The sequence below is a fragment of the Callithrix jacchus genome, chromosome 12 (genome assembly GCF_049354715.1).
Source record: "Callithrix jacchus isolate 240 chromosome 12, calJac240_pri, whole genome shotgun sequence".
Lineage (NCBI taxonomy): Eukaryota > Metazoa > Chordata > Mammalia > Primates > Cebidae > Callithrix > Callithrix jacchus.
Window position 1 is genome coordinate 22,675,079 of NC_133513.1, and position 20,110 is coordinate 22,695,188.

At 46.0% G+C, this 20,110-nt stretch overlaps 1 protein-coding gene across 15 annotated transcripts in view; it reads left to right on the forward strand.

Moving 5' to 3' along the window:
* Positions 1-1,188: 1,188 nt before the first annotated feature.
* The window catches only part of VWA3A (von Willebrand factor A domain containing 3A), a 71,096-nt gene continuing 52,174 nt past the window's right edge, over positions 1,189-20,110 (forward strand). For 6 of the 15 annotated variants that reach the window (XM_054242667.2, XM_054242666.2, XM_035267160.3 and 3 more), the window contains exons 1-6: positions 1,189-1,302; positions 6,369-6,491; positions 8,975-9,099; positions 9,198-9,275; positions 12,020-12,074; positions 19,224-19,322. In XM_054242667.2, coding sequence (XP_054098642.2) covers positions 6,420-6,491; positions 8,975-9,099; positions 9,198-9,275; positions 12,020-12,074; positions 19,224-19,322 — 429 coding nt within the window. In that variant the 5' untranslated portion in view covers positions 1,189-1,302; positions 6,369-6,419. Of the gene's footprint in view, positions 1,309-5,959; positions 6,050-6,366; positions 6,503-8,974; positions 9,100-9,197; positions 9,276-12,019; positions 12,075-19,223; positions 19,323-20,110 lie in introns of those variants that run through there. The other 9 variants (XM_078344864.1, XM_078344865.1, XM_078344853.1 and 6 more) reach the window with 8 other exon arrangements.

The window sequence follows — 20,110 nt, forward strand, 5'->3', positions numbered from 1 at the left end:
TTCCTTATGATTACTGCCACAGGTTTCATATGTTCTTTTTTTATTTATATTTTTTATTTTTATTTTGTTTTTGAGACAGGGTCCTGCTCTGTAGCCCAGGCTGGAGTGCAATGGTGGATCATAGCTCACTGTAGCCTTGAATTCTTGGGCTCAAGTGATCCTCCCACCTCAGCCTTCCAAGTAGCTGGGACTATAGGCACAAGCCACTGCACCCCACTAATTTTTATTTTATTTTTGTAGAGACAGAGTTTCACTGTGTTGCCCAAGCTGATCTCAAATTTCTGGCTTCAAGCAATCCTCCCACCTTGGCCTCCCAAAGTGCTGGGATTACAGACATGAGCCACCACCCAACCTCATGTTCTAACTTACAAAACTTAAAAGTTTATAAAACTTACAAAATTCTCAGAAAGTGAAACTAATTTGAGAAATTACCTGAATACGAAAAACTAAGTGCAGATCCTTAAGCGACTTACAAGTTGGTTGACCGGGTACATCCCTTCGTCTCTCTTGACCACTATAAAAGGAAGGGGTGAGAGAGGTTCCAGCTGTGGACCAAGGACTAGTACATCATAATCACCTGGGGCCGTTGTTAAACATTCACATTCCCACAGCTTTTCACAGTTCTGAATCAATCTCCTGAATTAGAATGTTTTCTTAGCAAACAATCCAGGTGATTCTCATGGGTGTAGGGCTTAGGAACCACTGTGGCAGATGATCTCTTCTGATGCGAAGAGGTCACTGAGCTTGGCTGTATTATCAGGTTTAGGTGGGACTGGACCTGGTAGGAATGGGGACTGTCTGATCTCTCCCAGGAAATGTGTTCAGGGGACCCCTGAGTGTCTGAGGAGGAAGAGAGTCACCACATTTCACACACATAGCAGAGTTCTCTGGAATCCTTCCTCAGTTCCTACCATAGGAAGGCCACAGTCACGGGGGCTCTACTGGCATAAACCATAGTTCTGCCCTGAGAGGTTCCGAAATTAGAAAAGAGGCCTAAATCCTGCTTCCAGGTTTTTGTGAGGGTGGAGAAAAGCAGAGTGGCCTGGGAGAGGTGGTTATCAACAATACAGCAGTGACTTCTTCCCTGGGGTGAGGAAAGTTTTCCCTTTCCCTGCCCCAAGCTGCAGTGGTGCAGTCTGTTACCTTGGAGACCAGCTAACACATCCCCGCAGGGCAAGCTTCACTGCTGAGTTGCTTGGAGGAGCTTGGAGAAACCAGAAGTGTGAACCAGAAGAAGCAAGGAAGGCCGTGGAATGTCAGGGGCCCCTCTCCCAGAGGAGGAGAAATAAATGAAGAAATCAGGTGAGGGTGAGCATCGCAAGGGTGGTCAGGGGTGGTAACAGAGGGGTCAGGGAGGCCCAGATCCTACGCTCTGGACTGAGTGAGAAGATTGAGGGAGCCTGGGGTGTGAAGCATCCACTCCCTACATGCCTACATTGGACTAAGTGCTGGCGGTGCCAGTAGACAAGGAAGTCATAGAGCCAGTCTTGGAGATAGGCCATTACAACTCCATATGACAAACTGAAGGCTCAGAGACAGGAGGACTTCCACAGGAGGGATGGTTTCCCCCTTGATGGTTGGGGACAGCGAGTGGGGTTCAGGAAAGACTCCTTGAGTTTTCTTGTCAGACAAAAGGGGCAAAGTTTGAGCAAAGCGGCGTATGAAATAGTAAGGTGTGTTTGTAGGGGTTGCCCAGGATCAGGGAAGGCTGAGAGATGAGGTAGAGAGGAGTGGATCCTGAAGGAATAATTGCCTTGCCAAAAAAGTCCAACTTAATTGTCCTAGGGCTCTGAGGAGCCATGGTGGGGTTAGAGAAATGGACAGTTCTGCATGCTGGGAAAATCATTCTGGCAGCATTCTAGAATAGATTGGGTGGAGGCAAGAGTAGAGGTCATTTGCAGTAAAAAATACAAACCCTGGGCATAGCTTTATCCTGGATTAATATTTAGAAGAAAGCTGTGCACAGAGTTCATCCCTGTAATCCTAGCACTGAGGCAGGAGGATTGCTTGAGACCAGGAGTTCAAGAAGACCAGCCTGGACAACAGAGTGAGACACCACCCCTCACCATCTCTACAGAAAGTCAAAAAATTAGCCGGGCATGGTGACATGAGCCTGTGGTCCCAGCTACACATGAGGCTGAGGTATGAGGATCACTTGAGCCCAGGAGCCATGCTCATGCCACTGCACTCCAGCCTGGGCAACAGAGTGAGACGCTGTGAGACCCAAAAAAATGCATTCAGGAGAATCCTAGATCCAGCTGTTAATAAGCCAGAAAGTTACCTGAAGTTTATTTTATTTTTTGAGACAGAGTCTCACTCTGTCACACAGGCTGGAATACAGTAGTGCAATCTCAGCTCACTGCAACCTCCATCCCCCAGGTTCAAGTGATTCTTCTGCCTCAGCCTCCCACATAGCTGGGATTACAGGCTCCTGCCACCACGCCTGGCTAATTTTTTGCATTTTCAGTAGAGACTTATTTACTTATAAGTAAATAAGAGAATATATGTAGTGAAACACGCTGTGGGGAAAGATAAAGCCAGGTGGAGGAGGTGCTGTTTGAGTTAAGGTACTCACCTCTCTAATAAGATTTCATTTGAGCAAAGGCCTGAGGGAAAGGGCTGTGTCCTGTTCATATCTGTCTCCCCATCACCCGTTCTCTCTGGCACACAGTGAACGCCCTATACATGTTCATGAAACACATGGTTGTTTTCATGTCATATGCTGAAGTGCCTGAAGATGCAGCCCATGTTTTATGGGATTCTACGTTTATAGTACTTCATATTTCACAAAGCATTTCTACTTTCTCAATTTCATTTGATCCTCTTGATGACGGCATTGAAGAAGGCAAGTCAGTTACTGTTATCCCCATCCCATTCTAAAGATGAAGAAACCAAAGATTCAGTACTCTTTGTTTGTTTGAGACAGACTCTTACTTGGTTACCCAGGTTGGAGTGCAGCAATGCAATCACAGCTCACTGCAGCCTCAACCTCCTGGGCTCAATTGATCCTCCCATGCCATCCTCCCTAGTAGCTGGGACTACAGGTGCACACCATCATACCCAACTAATTTTAGTACTTTTGTTTTTTTTAGAGATGCGATCTCCCTAAATTAGCTAGGCTAATCTCGAACTCCTGGGCTCAAGCAATTCCCCTGCCTCGGTTTCCCAATGTGCTGGGATTGCAGGCGTGAGCCACCGTACCCGGCCTTGTGCTCTCTCTGGTGCACCATTTTGTTGTTATTTTTATGCAGTTCAACCCCTTCTCCATCAGCCTGCACCACTCACCCCAAAATCTAGTCGTACAGTCCTCTGAATTCATGGAAAGCTATTAATCACTGGCTGGAAAGAGGGAAGTGAGACACTACGGGGCAGCCAGTGTTCATGAGGCATTTGTATTTCAACGGTCTCTGCCATTAGAGTCTCAGAAAAGCTTGCTGAAGTAAAGTCGGTTTTTTTTTAAGCATTGCCATATTATCCTGGTGCTTCCCAGAAAACAAAGCATCCTCTGAACAAAAGATTAAAGACCTGAAAGAGAAAAGCAAGTTGCTGAACCATTATTTAATTTAATTTAATGATTTCACAAGAACACACACTCTAATGTGGAAGCTGCAACTTTATTCAGAGTCTCTTGCTTGCTGTGTCTTAGCTGGTATTTTTTTGGTTGCAAAGAGCAGAAAGCTAAAGGAGCTAGCTAAATCAAAAAAAAGGTAGAGAATTCTAAGAAACCGGATATCTCATGGAACCCAAGAGCAGAAAGTCAGGTCCCACACATCCCTAAGATATATAATTAGAAATTCAAGAAACAAGGCAGGCTGAGTGTGGTGGCTCACACCTATAATCACAGCACTTTGGGACGCCAAGGTGGGCGGATCACCCGAGGTCAAGAGTTTGAGACCAGCATGGCCAACATGGTAAAACCCCATCTCTACTAAAAATACAAAAATCAGCGAGGCATGGTGGCAGGTGCCTGTAATCCCAGCTATGTGGGAGGCTGAGGCAAGAGAATCACTTGAACCCAGGAGGTGGAGGTTGCAGTGAGCCGAGATCACACCACTGCACTCCAGCCTGGGTGACAAAAGCGAGACTCCATCTCAAAAAAAAAAACAACAACAACAATGCAGTCTCTCCCCTTCTTCTGGCCCTTCACATTCCCTTCAAAATATTTATTGAGTATTTGCCAGTCCCTGCTCTCATGTAAATTATCATGTAAGCGGGAGACACACAAGTTTTTTAAAATCCCGCTAGTGAATGTATGATTCCAAATTAAGATATGTGCCCTAAAAAAGCACAGTTCTATGAAAGTCTGTATAAAACAAAGGAACCTGATATAGAATGGGATGCTGGAGATTTCCCGGAGGAAGTGATATTTGAGCTGAAATGTCAAGGGTAGGGGAGAAGGAGAAGAATGCTCCAGAGCAAAGACAGCAGCACATGAAAAGGCCCTGTGGTTACAGGAACTATAGATAATTCCAGGAACTGGAAAGGGAGGCCCTTGTGGAACACAGACGCGGGCAGTGGTGAAGAGGGAAATCTACAGGGGTAGGTGAGAGCAGCCCGACCCTGGGGTCCTCAGGTGCAATCTGAGGGATCTCAGTCTCCACCCTAGAAATCAAGAGAAGGCTTTGATCAGTTTTAAGCAGGAGAGAGAAAAGCAGGTGTCGCATTAGATTTTGATGTGGATTTTTGTTTAGTTTTTAGAGACAGGATCTCCCTCTGTCACCCAGGATTGGGTGCAGTGGCATGATCGTAGTTCGCTGCAGCCTTGAACTCCTGATCTCAAGAGATCCTCCTGCCTCAGCCTTCCAAATAGCTGGGACTTCAGGCACATACTACCACATCTGGCTAATATATCTTTATTTTGTTTTTTGAGATGGAGTCTCGCTGAGTTTCCCAGGCTGGTCTCGAACTCCTGGCCTCAAGTGAACCTCCTGCCTCAGCCTCCTGAAGTGCTGGGATTACAGGTGTGAGCTACCGTGCCTGGCCCCGTGTTTGCATTCTATCATCCTTTTACTTCCTTCAGCACTTTCCACAATTTGTAATTATCTTATTTAATGTTTTAATATCAGTCTTCCCCTCTAGAACACAAGCACTGGAGGACAAGGATAATGTCTATCTTAGCGGTTCACAACTAGGGACAGTTTTGCTGTCCATGAGACATTGAGCAATGGTCTGGAGACATTTCCGGTTGTCACATTGGGAAAAAGTGAGGAGGGATGCTACCGAGAGCTCATAGGTAGAGGCCAGGATGCTGCTAAACAAACTCCAACGCATAGGACGACCTCCACAGCAAAGAACGATCCCCTCCAAGAGTCAAAATGTTGACATTGAGAAGGCTTTATCTCATTCACCATTGTATCCTAAGCACCAAACACAGTGCCTGATACCTGGCAGGTATTCAATAAGTATTTGTTGAATGAATTAAAGAAGGGTTGGCTGGGCAGAGTGGGTCACTCCTATAATCCCATGATTTAGGGAGGCTAAGGAGTTACATTTGCAGCACTTTACGCCAGCCTAGGTCACAGAGGAAGACCTTGTCTGTAAGATTTTAAAAATGGCTGGGCATGGTGACTCACACCTCTAATCCCAGTCTAGATGGGAGGATCACTTGAGCCCAAGAGTTCAAGACCATTCAAAGCAACATAGTGAGACCCCGTCTCTATGATGGAGTCTCGCTTTTTCGCCCAGGCTGGAGTGCAACAGTGCTATCTTGAGGCCCACTGCAACCTCTGCCTCCTAGGTTCAAGCAATTCTCCTGCCTCAGCCTCCCGAGTAGTTGGGATTACAGGCATGTGCCGACACACCTGCCTAAGTTTTGTATTTTTAGTAGAGACGAGGTTTCACCATGTTGGCCGGGCTGGTCTCTAACTCCTGACCTCAAGTGATCCGCCCGCCTCTGCCTCCCAAAGTTCTAGGATTACAGGTGTGAGCCACCATGCCTGGCAGTGTTCTTTTCTTCTTTAGGAAAATAAGCATTGGGTGCTTTTGTAATGGCTATACAAACTAGTCCTGTCTTCCATGGTCAAGAAAATATGTTTCTGGAAAACCACTGGTAAGCATAGTTCTCTGATTTTGCTAATGAAAACAGCAACAGCATTTTGCTCATGGGAGCTGAGGGCGAGACTGGCTAAATGGTCATTGACTCTTCTTATAGCTACCTGAGGGCTTTAGTTATCTAAATAATAAAATATCTCATAAAACTGGAGTCCACATTTTATCAGGACTCTGCAGGAACCTTTCTCAGTTACTGCACAGAAAAAAAAATGTTTCTAGAATCCTCGTAGGAACTAGGGTAAAGAGAGGAGGCACTGGGGGGTGTCAAACCGATGCCCAGTGCTGAGGCATTAATTAGATCACTTTATGTTTTGTAGCATTGGAGAAACACTGGCAGAGATTCAAAGAAGCCACTAAACCAGAAGAACATGGATGGACTTGGTCAAAATTCGGACAATGGATTACTGGTTACACATGTTAACCAGACACAGGACTTACTGGTAAAGACCGTGTAAGGCACTTTAACTGGGTCGTGATACTACAAGTCATTCAGGGAACGCAGAATGTGTCAAATTCTGGGGATTTCCTTCTTCTCATAGGATCCTAGGACTGAAAAAGGATTAATTAAGCATTGATCTCTAATCCTCTGCCTTTAGAAATGACTGAAGAATCTCTATAGTGTTTATAGAAATTTTATAGCCTATTTGCCATGTCACTAAATATTCAGGAGTATGTGAAGACTCTGATCATGTTATCGAGGCCTGAAGTCTAAGGCATTTGATTCTGAAAGTGCCCTTCCTGAGATTTGCTTTGCCTTTGAGGTTCCCTGAACTCTAGATTCAGGAATCCGTTTCAGGAAGTGCTATTGGAGCAAAAGGGGTGTGGTAGGAGAATGAACCTCTAACCAAACTAAGATTTTAGACTGACCTTCAATGCGCCTTCCCAAGAGGGCGAGTGGATTGTCTAGAACCCAGAACTCATTCTACCATGGAAACAGTGGCAATCCCTGGTTGCCACGTTCAAGCAAGGCTAGTGCACAACCATGTGCCTCATCCACCCTAGAGTTTAAATATGATGACTTTGAAATGACAGTAAAAAACAAGACAGTCATAATACTGGCGACTAAATGATCAGAAAAATGCTCATGATTTCCTTAAGTTCTGGCATTTACAGGAAAGCAAGTTTAATTAAAGGAGATGAGGAAAGGGCGACAGAGTTTTGAGATTCTGAAGAGGTTCTGTAATGAGTTCAGATGTTGATGAACTTTCCTCTAATTTTATATCAAAATGCATGACTTTCCAGGTGTGTGCAGGATCATTCTTGTATTTATCAGCCACAGCTGGAGCCTCCTTTGCCTTGCAGATGAACCTGAAGGAAAGGGAAAGGATTGCTCCAACACGAAAATCTTACCGTTCTCTATGCAAAGGGACTAGTTGAGTTACAGAATCAGCATGGCCTAAAGTCAAAATCTATAATGTGTTTAATAGTGTATCTTCAAGTATGAATAATACAAAATCTGTGTCCTAAAACATCATTTCAAAGGCAACAAAGCTGGAAGAAAGGTGAATTATTAAGTCTACCGTGCTCACCAAGCACAGTGGCTCACAACTATAATCTCAGCACTTTGGGAGGCCTAGATGGGAGGATGGCTTGAGTCCAGGAGTTTGAGGCCAGTCCGGGCAATCTGGTGAAAATCTGTTTCCACAAAAAAATACACAAATTAGCGAGATGTGGCATCATGTGCCTATAGTCCCAGTTACTCGGGAAGCCGAGGAAGGAGGATCACTTGAGCCTGGGAGGGCGAGGCTGCAGTGAGCTGAGATTGTGGCACTGCACTCCAACCTGGGCAATAAAGTGAGACCCTGTCTCAAAAGAAAAAAAAGATCTAACATGCTCAGTGTTTCCAACCAGGAAGATGGTTGAGTCTGACAGGCGAGAAGAGTGACATCTAGTGTTCATGAGACAGAGAGCAGTGTTTCCCTAGCTATGCGATACCAACCTATGATGTTAGGTGGTGCCTTTCAAGGGCAGGACATCTGTTAGCACAGAATCACATAATGAGAAAGTAATCTTGCCCGTCAATCCTCTCACTCCTTCATGGGGATGGTCACAGTTTGGTTCTAGCTTAGAGGGACAACATAGTGCCACAGTTAGAAGTGTGACTTGAGCTTTATAGCCTGGGTTTGAATTCCACATCTGCCACTTTTTAGCCTGATGACCTTGGACTGATTGCCTCAATTATCTGTACCTCAGTTCCCTGGTCAGCTAGATAGAGTGATCATAACGGAACCTACTTTGTAAAATTAAATGAGTTAATATACGGAAAATGCTTAACATGTAATAAGTGCTATCTAAGTGTTTGCAGTAATTATGAGAGTGTTTTTCACACTTCAACGCTTGCTAATTTCCCTTTGAGACAGAGGGAAGAGCAGGCCTCAGGCATAGAACTTAAGGCAAGGTCACTTGAGACCAGAACTTTGAAGCTGCAGTGAGCTATGATTACACCACAGAACTCCAGCCTGGGTGACAGAGCAAGACCCTGTCTCTAAAACAAACAAACCAGGAGGCCGGGTGTGGTGGCTCATGCCTGTAATCCCAGCACTTTGGAAGGTCAAGGCAGGTGGATCACTTGAGGTCAGGAGTTCGAGACCAGCCTGGCCAAAATCCCAAAACCCCATCTCTATTAATAAAAATCCAAAAATTAGCCGAGTATGGTGGCACACACTTGTAATCCCAGCTACTTGGGAGGCTGAGGCAGGAGAATTGCTTGAACCCAGAAGGCAGAGGTTGCAGTGAGCCAAGACCATGCCACTGCACTCCAGCCTGGGTAAGAAGAGCAACTCCATGTCAAAAGAAAAAACAAACTAAAAAAGATAGGCTGAGTCCAAGTTGGCACCCATTGGGTATCTATGTGAAGGGAACCTAGGGTGTCCTCTTCCTTCCCTGTCTTTCCACTTCTCTGACTCTGGTTTTTATCTTGCAGAGGCTGCAGGGGAGCGAGACCCAGTCTTCAGATTGGGAGGACTCTGAAGACTGGCTTTCAGCTCACAGTTTAAAGTGTCAGAAACTCACCTTGGCTGACCTGATAAGCCAGGGCACAGCAGTGCTGTAAGTTTGAAGCTGTTCCCCATACCCCTACAGCTGCAGTGACACATGCAGCTCCCTGGGCCCTTATGAGACCCCCTCATAAGGCTTTGCTTCTTCAGGGAGGAGGGCACCAATGTCGTGCAGAAAATACGTTTCTCCACCCAGATCATCCACTACTTTGAGTCAAAGCTTTCTGAGTAAGTACGTTTCTCAGTGCCCTCCCAACACCCCAGAGCTCAAGAATTATGTCATTTCAGTTCAGGCATGGTGGCTCCCGCCTGTAATCCCAGCACTTTGGGAGGTGGAGGCAGGTGGATCACTTGAGGTCAGGAGTTCAAAACCAGCCTGGCCAACATGGTGAAATCCTGTCTCTACTAAAAATATCTTTTTAAAAAATCAACCAGGCGTAGTGGCAGGCACCTGTAATCCCACCTACTCGGGAGGCTGAAGTAGGAGAATTGATTGAACTTGGGAGGCAGAGGTTGCAGTGAGCCGAGATCATGCCATTGCACTCCAGCGTGGGCAGTAAGAGTGAAAGTCTGTCTCAAAACAGAAAAAAAGGATTATGTCATCTCAGTAGCCTGGAAGTAACTTTGTTCAAACAGCAGTCTCTGTGGGACCTTGGGCAATAGAGTGGGACCCTGTCTCAGTGATTTTCAATGTCAAATTGATTGCATTTATACCTTTGCAAATATATGCCCAAACATGCATCCCCACTCCTAAACCAGATTTTGATAGCATATGTATATTAGTCCATGTTCATGCTGCTGAGAGAGACATACCCAAGACTGGGCAATTTATAGAAGAAAGAGGTTTAATGGACTCACAGTTCCACATGACTGGGGAGGCCTCACAATCATGGTGGAAGATGAAGGAAGAGAAAGGGACACCCTAATCTCTCTTTGCAGCCAGCAAAGAGAAAATGAGAATCAAGAGAAAGGGGTTTCCCCTTATAAAACCATCAGCTCTGGTGGGACTCAGTCACTACCATGAGAACAGTATGGGGGGGAATCTGCCCCCATGATTCAATTATCTCCCACTGAGTTCTCACAACACGTGGGAATCATGGGAGCTACAATTCAAGATGAGATTTGCATTGGGACACAGCCAACCACATCAACATACATGCACATAAATAAATATACACACAAACATCTCTTCATAAGTAGACTACTTGATCAGTAGACAGAATAATACTTCAGATTCCATTCCAGCTGTAGCAATCTGGGATCTGTGATTACTGTTTGCCTAAGGTTTCTTGAAAGTTTATAATAATAATGATGAATATTTATTAACATGTCAGAAGTTCTGCTAAGTGCTGCATGCATTATTTTATTTAATGCTTATAACAGCCCAAAACACTGTGTCACTCTCAAGCCAGCTAACCAAAAGTCAATTGCTAAGTGGCCATTTATGGAATGACCAATTGGTCAAATTTCTCAAAATCATTTAACTGCAGAATTTATAGTAACCTTTATTAGGTGGAAGCTTAAACAGGTTTTAAAGAATTCTGCAGTATTTTGGTTTATTAGTTTTAACTGTGAATCCAGCATTTTAAAGAATGTTCTGATTTTCAGAGGATTGGCTTTCAGTAAATTGACTTTTATCAAATTGACTTGGATAGAATCTGTTGTTACCTTCATGTTGAAGATGGTGAAACTGGGGCTCAGAAAAGTTACCTCACCTGTCCGAGGCCACACAGCTAGTAGGTGGCAGAGCTGAATCTCGAACGCAAACATGTTTTATTTTAAAGCTCATCCTCAGCTGGTCGCAGTGGCTCATGCCTGTAATTGCAACACTTTGGGAGGTCAAGGCGAGGGGATCACTTCCATCCAGGAGTTCGAGACCAGCCTAGGAAAAATGATGAAATCCCAACTCTACAAAAAATACAAAAGTTAGCCAGGTGTGGTAGTATGCACCTATAGTTCCAGCTACTTAAAGGCTGAAGTGAAAGGGTCACTAAGCCTATGGAGGTTGAGACTGCAGTGAGCCATGATTGCACCACTGCCCTCCAGCCTGGGCAACAGAGTGAGACCCTGTCTCAAATAAGAAGAAGAAATAAAAATAAAGCTCATCCTCTTAGCTCTATCCATAACTCATGTATTCCTTATGACTCTACTACCCACCTGCTGCCCCATGATCTCATATCCAAAGACCCTTTTTGTCCCTCTCTAGGCCCCCAAATCTCAGCTGCCCCCAGTGAGGACAAGTCAATCAAATTCAAGTGATCGAGTCCTTATTTTGTGCACTGTTATATGCTAGTCTCCAGCGGTCATTGGAATGGCTTGCAATAGGCAAGTTCAAGAAGTTCCCCAGGCTACTCTTCAGATACTAAATTATTTGTTAATCAGTCCAGTAGAAACGATTGATTGCCAGACTGCCTCTATTGTGCCTTTACGGTCAGTTTCCAGGAGACTAGGAACAGCTTCCTCCGAGAAGACACAGATTTGAGCAAGTGCAAGGGTGCTTTTCCACCTTCCCCATAAGAACACCCTCCCCTATCCTCCACAGACCTGCCGTCATAGGGCAGCTCACCCCTTGATCCACCAAACCATTGTCATTTATCATGTGCCCTGTGTCACCAATAGGGAAGCACCTATACACTCCATCCCTTTCACAATCCCCTTATACCGAGTGCCCTGGCAAACAAATATCTTCAGTTTTGCCTTTGCTCGATTTTGCCCAGGCTTGAGTGCAGTGGAACAATCATAACTCCATGCAGCCTTGAACTCCTGGCCTCAAGTGATCTTCCCACATCGTCCTCCCGAATAGCCAGGAATACAGGTGTGCACTACAGCGCTCTTAAAAGGTGCACCATCTCCTTCCAAGACCCTGCGCACATTAAAAAAAAAAATCCATAGCTACCTTCTGTGTAAGTAAGTGGCTGTTACTCAGTGATGACGCTGGCCTTGGGTGATGAGTCTTTCTGATGTCTTCACAGCACTATTGAACTCTATCAACAAAGAATTCAGTGGCTCACAGAAAACAGCAAGAAGGTAACAGACACAGATTTCATTCTTTGCCCCGTTTTACTCATCCCATCTGTACTTCTTAGAACCCTTTCAGTTGCAAATGGTAGACCTCCAGTATAAATTGGCTTATGCTAAAAAAGGCATTAACCTATGTGAGTGAAAAGCCCAGCCGCAGCTGGATCCAGGTGCTCAGATGATGTCACTTCTTTGCCTGTGGGCTCTGCTTTCCTCTGAGTTGGTTTTATTGTCCGGACGTCTCTCTTCAGGCCTAGGGAGGTGGTGATCAGCAGCTCCAGTGGAAGGGGACCTCACTTCCTGTTCCCTGTACACCTTCCAAATCCTGGGATTGACCCTCATTGACCAATTTACACCAATCATCATAGCTAAGGAGATGAAATATACTATCTGGCTAGGCCTGGAACTGGTACTCACTTCTGGGGTGAAAAAAAACCCAGCGGTAAGCGGAAAGAGACTGGGTTAACCCCCCAGCCCTCATGGACTGAGAAAGGGAGACAGATTGTTGCATGTGGAAGGCCAGAGCACTGTTACCAGAAGGGGGAACGGGTGCTGGGCAGGTGAGAATGAAGATGTACACTAGGCATTTAACTTCAGACCCACAGTAAGATTTAGAAGACTAAGGCTGATCATCTGGATATTACTTTTCTTAAAAGTTTGATTAGGCCAGGCACGGTGGCTCAAACCTGTAATCCCAGCACTTTGGGAGGCCGAGGCTGGTGGATCACGAGGTCGAGAGATCGAGACCATCCTGGTCAACATGGTGAAACACCATCTCTACTAAAAATACAAAAAATTAGCTGGGCATGGTGGCGCGTGCCTGTAATCCTAGCTACTCAGGAGGCTGAGGCAGGAGAATTGCCTGAACCCAGGAGATGGAGGTTGCAGTGAGCCGAGGTCGCGCCATTGCACTCCAGCCTGGGTAACAAGAGCGAAAATCCGTCTCAAAAAAAGAAAAAAAAAAGTTTGATTAAGGGCCAGGCGTGGTGCTCACGCCTGTAATCCCAGCACATTGGAGGGCCTAGGTAGGCAGATCACCTAAGGTTGGGAGTTTGAGACCAGCCTGGCCAACATGGTGAAACCTCATCCCTACTAAAATTACAAAAAATTAGCCAGGTGTGGTGGTGCATGCCTGTAAATTCCAGCTACACAGGAGAATGAGGCAGGAAAATCGCTTGAACTCAGGAGGTGGAGGTTGCAGTGAGCCGTGATCATGCCACTGCCCTCCAGCCTGGGTGACAGAGTGAGACACTGTCTCAAAAAAAAAAAAAAGTTTGATTGAGGACCAGGCATAGTGGTGCATGCCTGTAGTCTCAGCTACCTGAGAGACTGATACAGGAGGATCTCTTGATCCCGGAAGCTCAAGGCTGCAGTGAGCCATGATTGCACCACTGCCCTCCAGCCTGGGCAACAGAGCAAGACCTGTCTCTTAAAAAATTTTTTTTTAATTAAATGTTTTTCTCAGAACCCATGGGCAAATGAACCTTTGATTTGCTTTCTTATTTGTTTTAGCTTAATTAACACCAACTGGCACTTTTCTGGCTTCCTGTTTGCTTCCACCCTTAAGCACAATCTTCAACTCTTGTTTTAAACCCTGAGAGAGGCAGATGCTGAAAGTAATGCTCCCTACTCCCAATCCCCACCTCTACCCTACCACTGTTTGTTACCAGTGGGGCGAGTAACAACATAGTGCTGAACCTGCCTGTCCCGCCAATTCCAGGGTCTGGTCCACACCTCCGATCCAGAACCTCCTTCACTCGCATGGACGAGTCAGGTCAGCAGATGCTCATCTTCTGCAGCTATGGTTGGACCCCTCTGGTTGGCCATGGTAACAGGCAGAGAGACCCCAGAGAGATGAAATCCACCCATACTCCATGGGCATCTGCCTAGGGAATGCTGCTTTCACTGACCCACCCCCCCTCACCCCATCCTGGTACCTTTATCAAAGTAGGTAGGGAATGATAGCCCCTTCTTCCTGCCACCTCTTTCTGATGGAGCTTCAGAGTTTCTCTGTAGCCTACAGCCCAGATTGGATCCCAGAGAAGCGATCACCTGTCAGTCAGCTCACTGGGTCCCTGGGTATTGAGGCGGGCAGCCTGGGATGATGACCAGACCAGGTCCCCGTTCCTACCCTGCCCTCTCACTAAGGCCCTAGCAAGTGGCCTCACTTCTCTGGGTCTGTGTCTGCAGAGGATAAAAGGAGAAGTTATAAATTAGTGGTACACAGGCCAAATCTGGCGCACAGCCGTGCTATTCTGGGCTCCCTAGTTGTAAATATTTTTCAAATTAGTTGCCAAGATTTTTAAATCCTGATATTTCACTTTTATGTCTGCTATCAGACTTCTCTTGAAAAATTAGAATATCTGGTATTTCTGGGCTCCAGTTCCCTCTTATGTACTTGTCCAGTTATTTCTATGGGATAAATGTCTAGAACTTCAATGGCTAGGTTTAGGGAATGAATGTTTTCAATTCCAAAAGCTGTAAAGCCCTCATGGCAGCTTGTTTTTAATGTAAATGAAATAGAACTGGCTCTAGATTTCAACTTCTTCTTGCCTCCAGACTGGCGATACCCTAGAAAGCCTTGTGCTATATTTGGGTCATGAATTCAATGAACATGTATTGAGTGATTGTTGTGTATCAGGCACTGTTCTAGGATTGAGACTACTAACATGACCAGAACTTGCTGAAGGAATGGTTCGCTGCCGGAAGGGGTGGGGAGGGGAGGAACATGACCAATACTAAGGTCCTCCCTTCATGGAGCTTATGTGCTAGAAAAAGAAACAAAGCTGAGTAAGGGAACAGAGAGTGGAACAGAAGGACTATTTAAATGGAATGATTGAGGCTGAGCACGGTGGCTCACACCTGTAATCCCAGCACATTGGGATGCCGAGGCAGGTGGATCACTTGAGGTCAGGAGTTCCAGACCAACATGGAGAAACCCTGTCTCTACTAAAAACACAAAAATTAGCCAGTCATGGTGGTGCATGCCTGTAATCCCAGCTACTCAGGAGGCTAAGGCGGGAGCATCACTTGAACCCAGGAGGCAGAGGTTGCAGTGAGCCAAGATCGTGCCACTGCACTCCAGCCTGGGAGACAGAGCAAGACTCTGTCTCAAAAATAAAATAAATAAATAAACAAACAAATAAATGGAGTTGTTGAGGAAACCCACTCTAAAGAGGAGGCATTTGTACAGGCACCTAAAGAAAGTGCAGGTCAGGCGCAGTGGCTCACGCCTATAATCCCAGCATTTTGGAAGGCTGAGGCGGGTGGATCAGGAGGTCAGGAGTTCAAGACAGGCCTGACTAACATGGTGAAACCCTGTCTTTACTAAAAATACAAAAATTAGCTGGGCATGGTGGTGGGCGCCTATAATCCTAGCTACTCAGGAGGCTGAGGCAGGAGAATAGCTTGAAACCTGAAGGCAGAGGTTGCAGCGAGCCGAAATTGTGCCACTGCACTTCAGCCTGGGCTACAAGAGTGAAACTCCACCGCAAAGAAAGAAAGAAAAGAAAGTGTAGGGGTGAGCCCTGCCAAGATCTTGGGGAGAATGTTCCAGGCAGAGGAGACAGCAAGTCCAAAAGTCCTGGGTCAGGAACAAGCTTGGTATGTTCCAGAAGCAGCACATGGGCCAGTGTAGCAAGCACAGAGTGAGCTCCGTGGAGAAAGGAGACGAGGTTAGATGAGCAGGTTGAAGTCAGGGAAGGCCTGATTCCAAAGGTGACAGCTCTAATACAGCAGGAGAGTGACCTGATCTGACAAGTTTCAAAAGAATCACGCTGGCTGCTGCATGATTTGACTGCACAGAGGGTAGAAGTAGAAACAGGAAGACTGCACTGGGCGAGAACAACAGAGGCTTAGACTCAAGCATTAGTGTCGATGGAATGAGATATGATAGATTCAGCGCATGGCTGGAAGGCAGGACCAGCAGAACTTGCCAATGGATTGGATAGGTTTGGGGCCAGAGCGCCTGGGCTGGTGATGAATGGCATTTACTGAGATGGGGAAGACTGAGAGAGAACAGATTTGAAGAGGAAAACCAAGAGGTTTTGTTTTGGATGTGTGAAGCCTCAGGGACTTAGTAGACATCCAGACAGACAAGTGGAGCAGTATGTTGGGGGCACAGCTCTGAAGTTCCAAGAGAAATCTGCTTGAAGATGGACCTCAGATAATCATTCGCATTCAGATGATATTCAAAGGCAACACTCAGATCACTTAGGGAGTGATCACAGAACAGTGGTTTTCCACTGGGGGTGATTTTGCCCCAAGGGGACAGTTGGCAATGTCTGGAGACATTTTTGATTGTCATGGCTGGAGGAGAGGGGTTGTCACCGACATCTAGATTTGCAGCAGCCAGGAATGCTGCTCACCATCCTGTAAAGCACAAGACAGCTCCCTACAACAGATAATTATCCAGCCCAAATGTCAATAGAGCCAAGGTTGGCAAACCCTGGGGTAGATAAAGAAGAGAGTGGCTGGGTGTGATGGCTCGTGGCTGCAATCTCAGGCCTTTGGAAGGCCGAGGCTGAATGATCTCTTGAGGCCAGGAGTTTGAGACCAGCCTGGGCAATGCAGTAAGACCCTATCTCCACAAAAAATAAAAAACAGCCAGGTGTGGTGGCACACATCTATTGTCCCAGCTACTTAGAAGACTGAGGCAGGAGGATCACTTGAGCCCAGGAGTTCCAGGCTTCAGTGAGCTATGATCATGCCACTGCACACCAGGAGGCTCCTGTTAAAAGAAAGACTCTGATTAGGTAAGCCTGGAGTGGGACTGGAGACTCTGCATTTCTAACAAGCTGGAGGATGGTGATGCTGTTGGCCTAAGACCCACACCTTCAGAAGCAAGTTCCTAGGGCATGCCAGTATTTCGACTTTGGAACTAGGTGGAGGAGGTCGCTAGGAGAGGAGATTAAGAAAGTCTGGCCAGTGAGTAGAGGGGAAAGTGGGAGAATGTGATGTCCTGGAAGACACGTGTACTAAGTGTTTTAATTTATTAAATTCTTGACGCAGTCAAACTGTGCCATATGCTACTCAGACTTTGAGAAAGTCGAGAATTTGGATTTAGCCCTTGGGCTTGGCAAGAGAAAGCTCATCGATCACCTTGACACATGTGGTTTCAGAGGAATAGGAAGGCAAGAAGCTAACTTGAATGGGTCCCCGGGAGGTAAGGACATGTGGCTAAGATGGAGAGCAGAGAAATGAAGCCACAGCAGGAGGGAGAGGTGGCATCCTGAGAGGTCTATTTTTTTTTTAAGGTGGGCGATACTATAAGCTGTTTGTATGGTGGTGGAAATTGTACAGTCAGTAGGAATGGGGGATCCAGGAGAAGGGATGATCACAGAAGCAGAGTTCCTATTTAGCAAGAGAAGATCCATTAATGCAAGTCAAAGGCTTGGCCTAGAAACTGTTGCTGGTTGGCCTTAGCTGCGTTGTAACCGGAAAGGAGTGTGTGGGCCTATGGGCAGGTAGGTCGGTAGACTCTGCATGGAAAGATTTTTTAAGATTCTCTTCAATTTGTTTCTGTTTTCTCAGCAAAATTGGAGGCAAAATCACTTGCTGGGTGAGTGCAGAAAGGGAGCGCTGAAGGTGTGAGAGAAGATGTAAAACACTCTCTGAGAGCAGAAGAGTGAATTGAACAGGAAAATTAGATATCCAATAAAGTAGGATTTAAGGCAAAAAGCACCGAATGGAACCTACCACCCCTAGAGAACTATAAATTTCATATGAATGAAAGCTCCAATCCACAGTGCAGCTATAACAAGATGAACATTTATGTGCAGAGTCAAACAGCATCGGCAAGTAATACAAACAGTACTTGCTGGTCGACTTAGGATTTTTCCACTTATGATGGGTTTATCAGGAGGTGGCCCCATCATAAGTCAAGGAATAATAACTGTAGAGTAATAGCATTTAGAAACATAATTAGAAACTTGGGTGTGGTGGCACATGGTTGCTTGAGCCCAGGAGTTTGAGACCAGCCTGGGCAATATAGCAAGACCCTCATCTCAAAAAGAAGAAAGAAGGAACATAATTAGAAATGCACAGAGATATCATTGCAGCTGGCGGGCTTAACACATCTGCCTTTCATTGGTAGAGCAGGCAAAAAATAAATAAGGATATAGAGAAATTAAATCAGATAAGCTAATATAAATAGCTATCAAACTTTGTATCTTCCAACAAAGGGTGTTTTCCTGTAGTCTCCAGATTTTCTCCAGTGAGCATGCATGACTTCATAAGATTGGACAACAGATATAAGAGAAGCTGGGAACATTGGCTTATGCCTGTAATCCCAGCACTTTGGGAGGCCGAGGCGGGCAGATCAGGACATCAGGAGTTAGAGACCAACCTGGCCAACACAGTGAAACCCCGTTGTTACTAAAAATACAAAGATTAGGCCGGGTGCGGTGGCTCAAGCCTGTAATCCCAGCACTTTGGGAGGCCGAGGCGGGTGGATCACAAAGTCAACAGATCGAGACCATCCTGGTCAACATGGTGAAACCCTGTCTCTACTAAAAATACAAAAAATTAGCTGGGCATGGTGGCGCGTGCCTGTAATCCCAGCTACTCAGGAGGCTGAGGCAGGAGAATTGCCTGAACCCAGGAGGCAGAGGTTGCCGTGAGCCGGGATCACGCCATTGCACTCCAGCCTGGAGTAACAAGAGTGAAACTCCGTCTCAAAAAAAAAAAAAATACAAAGATTAGCTGGGTGTGGTGGTAGGCAGTGGGCACCTGTAATCCCAGCTACTTGGGAGGCTGATGCAGGAGAATCACTTGAACCCGGGAGGCAGAGGTTGCAGTGAGCTGAGATCATTGCCACTGCATTCCAAGCTAGGTGACAGAACTAGACTCCATCTCAAAATAAAATAAAATAAAATATAAAAATAATATAAAAAATAAAAATAAATTATTAAAAATAAATAAACACAAGGGGACTTAAAAAGAATAGGCTGCCGCAAAATAAGAGCAGATCATGCCCAGAGCCGAAGTCCTGCCACTGGGTTTTCTTTTTCCCTAGTAAAATGGGGTTTCCATCTGCTGCCGCTTGTCAGGAGTGAGGGAAGTGTTCCCATCACTGCATCACACCGAGCCCCTCAGTGCAGGCCTTAGGAGACGTGCAGATTTGCACTGGCTGTTTCCAAATTCCCTTTTTGGTTTTAGGCATTTGGCCTCATCAAAGGGGCCAGAGTCAGCGTCCTCATAGATGTGTCATCCGTCGGCAGTGGCCCTCAGAAAGAGGAGTTCCAAAAGGACCTCATGGTAATCTGTCTGGCACAGAGGAACATCTGGAACAGCCCCCACCCCCAGCCTTTCCTTCCTGAGCTTGCTGACTAGCTTGTTTATAGCAAATGCAAGATAGTGTCTTATAAAGAACAGTTCACACCGAATTGGCACCTGTGGTTAGAGAACTATGTGGAATTCTGCAAAACCCAACCAAAGAGTCATGTTCGGTTGCAGTGTGAACTTCTAGTAATCTTACCACGGCAGTACCTGCCAGCTACACTTTGACTCAAGAGCTCCCATGTTTTCCTGGAAAGAGGACGTCAAGACTCCTGCATAGCATAGCGCAGGGCTTCTGGCCTTTTCTGGATGGCAGAGCTATTCTGCTTTCTTTGGAGTTATGGTTCCTAGTGGACATTCATCAGCTCTAGCTTGAGAGCAGTGAACAGGCTGGTGTTGCCCACTGCTCCATCCCCAACTCACATCCACAGCAGAGAATCTAAGAACGCTGGAGTCAGATGGCTGGAATCAAATCTCAGCCACCTCCACCACCTCCGGGCCATGCAACTGCGTTACCTAATCTCTCTGTGCCTTACTTACCTCCTCTGTAAAACAGGGATGATAACAGTGGCTACCTAGGGTTGCAGTAGGGTAAAAGGAGCTTGTGCAAGTGAAGTGCTCAGTGGGAAGTCTGGCCTAGAGAAAAGCCTCTGCAGCATGGAGTGATGTGGAAGGGCTATTTTCTCACAGGTGCCACGGCAGCAATAGCCATTGTATGTTGTACACGTCCTACAGAGGCTCAGTGTGGGGTCATCCTCCAGATTTGT